This window comes from Aegilops tauschii, chromosome 5 (genome assembly GCF_002575655.3).
Source record: "Aegilops tauschii subsp. strangulata cultivar AL8/78 chromosome 5, Aet v6.0, whole genome shotgun sequence".
Taxonomy (NCBI): domain Eukaryota; kingdom Viridiplantae; phylum Streptophyta; class Magnoliopsida; order Poales; family Poaceae; genus Aegilops; species Aegilops tauschii.
In genome coordinates this window covers 563423536-563433149 of record NC_053039.3, presented here as the reverse complement: position 1 = coordinate 563433149, position 9614 = coordinate 563423536, and the positions used below count along the sequence as shown (strand labels likewise).

Below are 9614 nucleotides of genomic sequence, written 5' to 3'. Positions count from 1 at the left end.
ACGATACTGTAGGGGAGGTCCTGCGGCAAAATAGCTCGATGCCAGAATGATAAAAAGCTTAACAAATTTTCAAATTTTAAATAAGGAATAAATCATGTATACATCTAAACAACCTTTTCTTAAATCTAAGCAACCCTTTAGTAAATCCAAGCAAACTTTTAATAAATCCAAGCAACCCTTTCGTAAATCCAAGCAAACTTTTCGTAAATTCAAGCAACCTTTTCGTAAATCAGCCCAAAGATTAGCTATCCATATAACTAAATTAACCAAACCAATAATTTTGTATTTGTAAATGAAGTGAGTCAAAGTTAAAAACTTTGATGAGTCTTTTCTATATGGGTTGCCCGGGACTCGAACCCGGAACTAGTCGGATGGAGTAGATAATTCTTCCTTGTTACAATAGAGAAAAATCCCTCCCCAAATCGTGCTTGCATTTCTCATTGCACACACTTCCTCCGTCCCTTCATATATAGATACATCCGTATCTACACAAATAAAAGACAAGCTTTTTGGGACGGAGGTAGTAGGATTTAATGAAGGATTTGTTAAGTCATTGGGGTCAGGTAACCTGGTCCCATATGGGCAGCTTCGTCCCCGTTTTCCCTCGCAAAACGAAAAACAAAGTTAGTCCCTGTTTCATGGTGTGTTTAAGTTTTACTGCCTGGATTATCTAGGGCACATCATTACCTTTGATTTGCTGAAGTTGAGAGAATAAGTGGCTACAGCTCATCTTCAAGCTTATTTGCTGCCAACATGCCAGAAGTCATAGCATCCCTCGCAATCTCTTGCATTTTTAGTGCTAAACTGTTGATGTCACATCAACATCACGAATAACACCATCGGCCTCTTGCAATGCACATGAAGATAGACCTGCAGTTTGTTGTAAGATCTTTATCTTAAGCTTCTCCATTTAGCAACATTTTATAGTGAGAGCGACCATAGTGAGATCTTTCTCTTGCAATGCCATAACACATTTAATAGATGGAAATTCATATTAGTGAGAGCGACCATAATCCATACCTATTTCAAAAATCAACATAAGATTCATTCGCCCAATATGTCTTGTCTTGCTCCCCTTTTAAAATACTATTGGCCAGAAAAGCGGCATGGCTTGCTTGGGGTAAAATGATTCTTCCAAAATCTATGGGTCATACGGGGTTTCGATACATGAGAACTTCTGATTCGGCATGACTAGCTAAGTAAGCATGGAGGCTACTCAAGGCTCCTCGAAGTCCCGTTGCAAAAGTTGTACTGGTAAAATACTACCCAAGGAATCTAGTCAACTAAAAAAACTAGGAATCTGGTGACACTGTCTTTTATGGCATCAGTCCGCTGTTTGGCGTCCCAACAAACCCAGGGTAGAGCTGGTCAAACATGTGATGATATGGCGAGTTGACACTGGCAAATTAATCAGAACTGGCAAATTTTTCTCTTTTTTTTTGCGGGTGAGAACTGGCAATTCTGCAATGTGGCGATGCTGTCTCAATAGGGTTTCAGACTTCTAGACCTCAAAATAGCTAGTTGGAATGTACAACTGCTCAGGGAGCACTTTCTACCACTTGATGTGGAGGCTATCATGAGAATATGAACATCACTGAGATAGAAAGATGATTATATGTCAGATGGTTCCCTTTGAAACTTGCACTATTCTCAGTTAGAAGTGCCTAATACCTTGAAATGTGATTGCATATGCATCGATCCACCTCTGGTACATGTAGCACACACGGACACACCACGAAGGTGATCAATCCTACAGAAACATGATTTTGTGCACCAAATAAATGACAAAGATGGCGTGGAAGGCGAATGTTGTTGCTCTGGCAACCAATCAATGCAAATACAATTGCCACATGAGTGTGTTGCCAGTCTGTTAGCATTGCAGCAAGGAAACGAGAATTCTTATCATGCCCTGATCACATGACCGCATCAGCATGGCACCCATCTCTGGAAGTTGATGCACAAAGAATGTCATTTAGCTTGAACAAATTCCAACCATGGGAGATGAATGGTTGCTGCATCACCTGTACCTGACGAGGTGCACGCGATGATTATCATAGTAATTTGGAGAACTGGATTAGGGAGCCTTTGGATGGACATGGTTCTGACAAAAGTGTACCCCCACTTTTAAGTATCAAGGAACTTATGCAGTTACGGTGCGTCGTTGCCTCAAATCCCCAGTTGGTGCATCCTCCATATGTAAATCCCCTCGGCTAAAGAAGCAATGCCCTCCGTGGCCTCGCCCACCTAAGGGACTATTTGGTTTTGCGAGAATCAGAAGGAGTGGCGATCATTGATGCTTACATACACTTCTTATTTTGCATGAATGCACTCAAAGCTGAAATTAGTGTGTGCGCAAGGGCCACCAGAGACAAAGGGCCTATGTTTGGCAGTCACCGTCAAGGGGAGGCGGGAGATGATGGCGCCGAGGACCATGTCGGGTAGATTACTAATAAGTTCAGCGCTCTCCACCGACCAAGAGGTCCCTTCTCTGACACTGCCGTCATAAGCACGCCCACTGACATGTCGCGTACGTCACCGTTCTCTGGTGAGCTTGTGAGTGGAGCACCTTGAACAGGCTGTATTTATGCCCGAGCTGCTTACGGTACGTGTATATATATAGGGAGATGGGCTCGGCTCAAGTACAACAGTGTTATTTCCATTAAGAAGGTTAACCATATCTAGAGGAAATCGAGCTCCACATGCTGAAAGAAAATAACAGCTCCTTCTGTGTTGCTAAGACATGTGCCAAAGGAAAAATTGCCACCTAAGGTTATGATACTATGTGGCGCAGATTGTACGCAATCAGGACTGTTAGTCTACAAGAGTAAGAAGCAAAACACAAACACACACGCACGCCGGTGCATATGTTGCATGCAAATCTACTGTTAGCACGAAGCAACCAAAAGTTCAGACAATCAGTTAAAAACGACAGATTGCATCCAAGTGCAACATAACAAAAGATTAAACATATACAGAAAACCCGTTCTACATCCTTTATATCAAGTGCACTTTGCAAAGCTCTCCACTACAAGCTTGTGCCTTGGCACATCCTTCTGTTGTATATGCTCTTGGGTGGGCCACAAAACTTGGCATCCCATAGCTCCATGAAGTAGACATTGTCGTAGAGATAGATCATCAAATGGGTGAAACAACTTTAGACGAAAAACAATATATATCAATTGTTGTGCTTTGAGCTCGAGCCAAACAAGTGTATATACCTTCTCAAAGTGTAACATATCCATCGAAGAAGGAGGTGTCAAACGGATCAACCATTGACTGATCATGCGTAAGCTTCTTCTTGTCTTTCAAATTGTAGCAATGATTTTTTTTGAATTCAAATCGAGCACCGTGAGAAGCTCGGTCTCCCACTTTTAGCTCTCTCCAATGGTTAGTCCTCCATTCCTCGCTGCGGTTGTGAATGAGTCCGATTTCCATTCTCTCAAGCACTTCCGCATTCAAAACAAAAAACCTGGCAAAGTCAACTTCTAGACCCTCGCCAAGGTAGGCCTTCAACGCCACTTTTTTTAGATGGAGCTCTAGGCATTTAATCGGATCATCCGTTGAGGCATTCCTTTGCAATTTTTTTAATTTCTTCTGTGGCCCCCATGGATATAGCTGTTTGCGGATATAGCATATTTTTGTCATAAGATTGACAAATAATTACATAACATCATAAACAATCTATCAAACATGAACACTCACGATGATATATAGCTTCTCCAAACAGGGGAAGCACCTTAGGAAGTCAAGAACTACATCGAAATCAGGGCCGACATAAGCAAGAGCCAAAACCTTGAGCGTGTGCATTGTGGTTATCAAGCTAACATCAACTATTTCCTTCAAAAGGTAAATATACGTAAAATATACACACATCAACAATAATATAGCCTAATGTAGATGTAATAATGAGCGCAAGTTTTTAAAAGTCAAAGCTGTAACTACCTGAAAACCCAGTACCTCCAGTTTAGGAGCCTGGATAACCCGGATGGTCGTCTGACGATAGTCTGGATTGAGTAGCAGCAACATGTGGAGGCAAGGGGCGTCCTCGATGACCAGCTCTACTCGCATGTTTGAAGGGGCCGAGAAGCCTATGCTCCTGAGTGCTTGGGAGTTGATGTGGAGACTCTCAGAGCCCGCGTTCTCGTCCAGCAGAAGGCTCTCCAACACAGGGCAGCTGGAAAGAAGGGCGCTCAGAGCGTCCTGCGTCAGGGTGACCATGTAAAGCGTGAGCTGCTGGAGGAGCGCGAAGTCCACGGCCAGGTTTGGTGGCAGACGGCAGCAGCCGAACGTGGCCACGCGGAGCGCAGGCGTGTGGCGGAACGTGAACGGCGCGAGCACGTCTTTGTTATAGACAAGCCGGAGCTCCTCCAGGTAAGCAATGCCAGGGGAGCGGAGCCAGCCGTCCACCATGTCGGCGTCGGCGTCGATCTGGCGCCTCCTGCGGCGGTCCCAGCCGTGGGAAAGATGGGCCATGCTGACCGAGATGCGGCGGACGGGGCCAAGGTGGCAAGAGAGAAGGCTGGTCACGATCTTCTTAGGTAAGGTGCCGTCGAGGTTGAGCGGTGCGGAGCTCCAGATGGGACGCCACCGGCGGGAGAGCGCCTGCGTGCGGCAGCCGTCCCTGGTGGGCAGGTGGGAGATGATGGTGCCGAGGACTTCATCGGGGAGGCTGCTGATGAAATCATGCTGCTGTCGACGCCGGCGCCGGTGCCGACGGCGATGCCGGTCGCCCATCCCCGGCTACGATGGTGGATCGCGCGCCGCCACAATGTGCGTGTCGCGTCGACGGCGGTAAGACACCTAATAAACCCACGATACTTGTGCCTTGTAACACCAGCCAATCAGAGCCATCCAATCTTTCTTTTTTTGAAGGAAATCTTAGCCATCCAATCTAATCATGCACAAGTTTTTTTTTTAGAACATCAGCTTTATTGATCACATAACTAAAGATACAAGATAGTTTCAAAAAAAAAAAACTAAAGATACAAGATTCTCCCGGATACAATCTGGAGTAGAATGAAAAATAACTAGATTAGACAAATTCTTACAAGACTTAGCTAATAGATGGGCAGCAACATTAACTTGCCGACCAACATGCTTGAACTCCGCAGACACAAAGCCCCTTGAAGCAAACTTGGTACCATTGATCACCGTACCGATGCTGGAATGATCAATGTTGCCAGAAATAATTCTATTCACCAGCGATTGGCAATCTGATGCAAATAAAAACATTTGAAAAATGCCCATCCTTTGCCAGGTACACAGCCCTTCGTAGAGCTAGCGCCTCAGCAAGTTCAGGCTCCATCGTGCCTTGAATAGGTTCAGAACATGCAGCAACACATCTACCCTCATGGTTTCAGGCCACCACTCCCGCACCTGACATATTTATATCTGAAAAGATTGCAGCATCCGAGTTGATGGCAATCACACCTGGCGGCGGCGGAGTCCACATTGGATTGGGTGAAGAAGACTCACGCCTAATGACAGGTATTTGGATATAGAGATGATGCAGAATCACATCAATGTAAGCACAGATGTTCTCAACTGTAATACGGGGATGTGGCGCTTCTGACGAGTGTCGCACATCATTTCGTGATTCCCATAAGTGCCAAAAAGAAACAGCCAGAAACCGTGCCTTCTTTGTGAGAAGATCTTGAGAGAAAATCAAAAATCCAAAGCTTGGTATTCCTAAAAGAAGAGTGACGAAGCTGAATGCCAGACCACTCCTTGATCGCATGCCAAACAGTTTTTGCACGCGGACAAAAAAGTGTGGCGTGCTCCACGCTTTCCAGTCACCCACTAAAGCAACAACATGCAGCATCAGGAACATGGCGGCGTTGCAATTGAGCCCCAGATGGAAGGCAATCATGAACGAAACGCCAAAGTACGACTTTCATTGTGTTGGGTGCTTTAATAGACCATATTGCCTTCCAACTATTCTCCTGAGCAGCCACATTCGAGGATTGTCTAGAACCACACTTGCTGCCAGTTTCAAGAAAACGCGCCGATCACGCCATATTGTATGCAGATCACACCGAATACTCACCAGACTTAGTGAGAGGCCAGCTTGCAAAATCCACACAGCCATGCCTACTTATAGGAACGCGAAGAATTTCTGCAGCAATATCATCACGGAAACAGGCCCTAACAGAATCTTGATTCCATGTACTAGATTCCTCATCAATCAAGCATTTTACCATGGCATTAGCAGGTATAGGTAAAAGAGGATACAGTCGCTGTGGAGGAGTCGAAGGGATCCAATGATCTGAGAGAATACAAACATCTTCACCATTACCAATGCCCCACCTGACTCCCTTCTGGAGTAAATCACGTCCGGCTAATATAGCACGCCCAGTAGCAGACGCAGACCTTGGTGCTAATGCATTCCAGAAATCAGAAGTAGGAAAATACCGTCCTCTCAAAACCTGAGCACAAAGAGAGAATGGATTCTTCAGTAGCCTCCACCCCTTCTTGGCGAGCATAGCCAGATTGAAAAGGGCCATGTCACAAAAGCCCATACCACCAAGAGCCTTGGGTGTAGTCAACCACTCCCACGAGCGCCAATGCATTTTCCGTATTCCATCTTCGCGGCCCCACCACTCATCAGCAATTATTTGACGGAATTTCTCACAAATATCAACTGGCAGTTGGAAGCAACTCATAAATGTATGTCGGGATAGCCTGGATAATGGACTTAAGCAAGGCTTCTTTTTCAGCTCTGGAAATTGGACGTTGAGACCATCCAAAAATGCTAGCCCAGGCACGATCAATCAAAAATTTGGAAGTTTTTGTTAGGAATTTGCCAACCTCTGTTGGCATACCAAGATAGGAGTCATTGAAAGCTTCATTTGAAATCCCCAACAGATTTTTAACTCTCTGTTTGACCTGCACCGGACACTTCTTTCCAAAAAACAAAGCAGATTTATCCTGCACAAGTTAAGGAATCTTCTGATCTAACCGAACAAATTCTTTCATTTGTGTTTCTTGTAGCCCTTGTGCCGCCTATAAATACCCAGAGCTTTCATGCTACGTACCTGTACAACTGTCTAGAACTCTATATACATCCATCCGTTTGAGTCATCTAATTACGGACGAAAGGAGTACATCACAACAGACGAGGGAGGACGACCAGACTAAAACTAAAGGGAACCGCTACGGATCAGACTATTGATCCCTTGCTTCCCATCGGACCACATATACCCCATACGATTGGTTTCACCAGAAGCGACCGATCCAGTCAAAGATGCACCCGTGAATCAGTTTGCATGCAGGATTGTGCACTAAATGCGATGAATTTATTTCAAAAACTTGTTCCTCAAATCAAGGCGTGTTTAACTAATTATATATCATGGAATTACTTCTGTACGAAGATATTTTGTTTCCAATCTTGATGATCCTTGCTTCTGGAAATTTAGTTTACCTCCTATGCTTAGCTTATTTTTTTTGGACGGTAAAAACTTTTTTTTATTAAATTACTTCTATGGAAACTAAATGTTGTTACCACACGGTTAACAACAACAACAAAGCTTTTAGTCCCAAACAAGTTGGGGTAGGTTAGAGGTGAAACCCACAAATATTGTTTCCACATGGTTACATGATGAGAATTTCTTTGTTTGGACCGATCATTGAAAATGCTTCCATGGCAACTGGAAATCGCTTAGGAGATTATTTCATCTAGTAGTACATGTTTTTTTCTGGTCGGTTAGGAGATTATTTGATCTTGTTACAAATCGTTTGAGATTGCTTTAGTGCTTAGTTAGAATTGGTCTCTCAAATATGTTCGTGCAACCTGAGAATTCTTTGAAGTGTACTGATAGAGTGCTTCCAACGAAGTAAAAAAATATTTCCATCAGACATTGCTTACGAAAAACTAAAACTTGCTACTCACTTCCAAAAAAGTTGATTCGGACAACAGTAATGGATCATAAGGTCAGTTTTTCTGCCATCTCAGTACAATGCGAACACCAGCAACAATGGTTGTGCATCCTTCCACATTCAGCTGGTCCAAAGGTTTTTCCACTCTTCATGACCGGTGATCCACCGCGATGATGATAACACGGACAAGAGCATAACCATCAAAGCATGCCTCGGCGATGACAACAAGGATGAAAACAGTAGCAAGAACAATGAAGCATGCCAGATTCGGACAACAGTAATGGATCAATATACGAGTATGCAATGTAGAAAGTAGGGGGCTGTGTTTAAATGACAATGCTATTGAGAATTAAAACAACACATGTGAAAAGGTAGATGCATGGTTCTGAATTCCAATGATGCAAACTATCTGAACAGAAGAAACACATCTATATATATTTTTTGAAACAAGAAGAAAAACATATAGGATTTCTTAATAAACATGCATATGTGGAAGCATCAATGTTGTGCCATCTCAACATGACTAGTACTATGTGGAAGCACATAAACTTTAAATTGGATATTAGCAATGCTTGTGGATGCAGAAAACTGCGATGTACAAAAATTTATCATAATTTGGTAATCTAGACAAACTAAAATAAGAGAAAGAAACATGCTATCAAGACAAATCGTTGAACAAAACTATATAATGGATCGGCAACAAAACTGTATTTGAAAACAATTATACCCATGGATGCATTTTTTGGACGATCATAACAAATTGGTCACACTTTAGAAGCGTGCAAGTATGAAGTTGGGACAGAATGCAAAGGGTGCAGGTTTAGTCTTAGATGGAAGCATGGAAATTTGAAGAATGAAAACAAAGAAAATTTACTGCCAACTATGGGTACATATATTTAGAAGCTCTATATGCATGAAGCATTGAAATAAAATTGTCACAACATTTGTCATATTTAATGGAAGCACTGCAAACTATTGAAACTAAGGAATATTGGAAACAATAATAGGCAGACAATTAACAAAAATAACAATAATAAACCGGCTGCTGGATGAATTATACAGAAATTTTTGTAGCAAAAATTTAAAATCCCCAAATCAGGGCTATCGACACACTGTAGACTATCTTCGATCTAGAGATGGAGCGATTTGAATATGTCAGAATTTTTGCAATTGAATGCCTCTTCTATGGACAGCCGGTGAAAGCCCGAGTGCGGCGGATTCAAACCATGGGGGAGCCTGGCGAAGCACCAATCACATATGAGGATGGGATGCTCACTATGCTAATGCAGGATGGTGCACCTGAAGGAAATATGCCCTAGAGGCAATAATAAAGTTGTTATTTATATTTCCTTATATCATGATAAATGTTTATTATTCATGCTAGAATTGTATTAACCAGAAACTTAGTACATGTGTGAATACATAGACAAAACAGAGTGTCCCTAGTATGCCTCTACTTGACTAGCTCGTTAATCAACGATGGTTAAGTTTCCTAACCATAGACATGTGTTGTCATTTGGTGAACGGAATCACATCATTAGAGAATGATGTGATGGACAAGACCCATCTGTTAGCTTAGCATTATGATCGTTGAGTTTTATTGCTATTGCTTTCTTCATGACTTATACATGTTCCTCTGACTATGAGATTATGCAACTCCCGAATACGGTAGGAACACCTTCTGTGCTATCAAACGTCACAACGTAACTGGTTGATTATAAAGATGCTCTACAGGTGTT

The 9614-nt window shown here is 42.9% G+C and overlaps 1 protein-coding gene across 1 annotated transcript; it reads right to left on the bottom strand.

The window, feature by feature from the left end:
• Window positions 1–719: 719 nt before the first annotated feature.
• On the bottom strand, window positions 720–4734 carry LOC109743636 (F-box/LRR-repeat protein At3g03360-like). Its single transcript, XM_020302728.1, has 3 exons — window positions 3943–4734; window positions 3737–3837; window positions 720–804 (listed from the first exon to the last, which is right to left on the bottom strand). The coding sequence occupies exons 1-3, from the start codon at window positions 4732–4734 to the stop codon at window positions 720–722; spliced, it is 978 nt and encodes a 325-aa protein (XP_020158317.1).
• Between the last annotated feature and the right edge of the window lie 4880 nt (window positions 4735–9614).

Coding starts and splice junctions, on each gene's coding strand:
- LOC109743636 (XM_020302728.1), bottom strand. CDS start 4,734: ATGGGCGACCGGCATCGCCGTCGGCACCGGCGCCGGCGTCGACAGCAG. Junction 3,838..3,942: donor TGGAGGTACTGGGTTTTCAG/GTAGTTACAGCT, acceptor TACCTTTTGAAG/GAAATAGTTGATGTTAGCTT. Junction 805..3,736: donor GTAGTTCTTGACTTCCTAAG/GTGCTTCCCCTG, acceptor TGACATCAACAG/TTTAGCACTAAAAATGCAAG.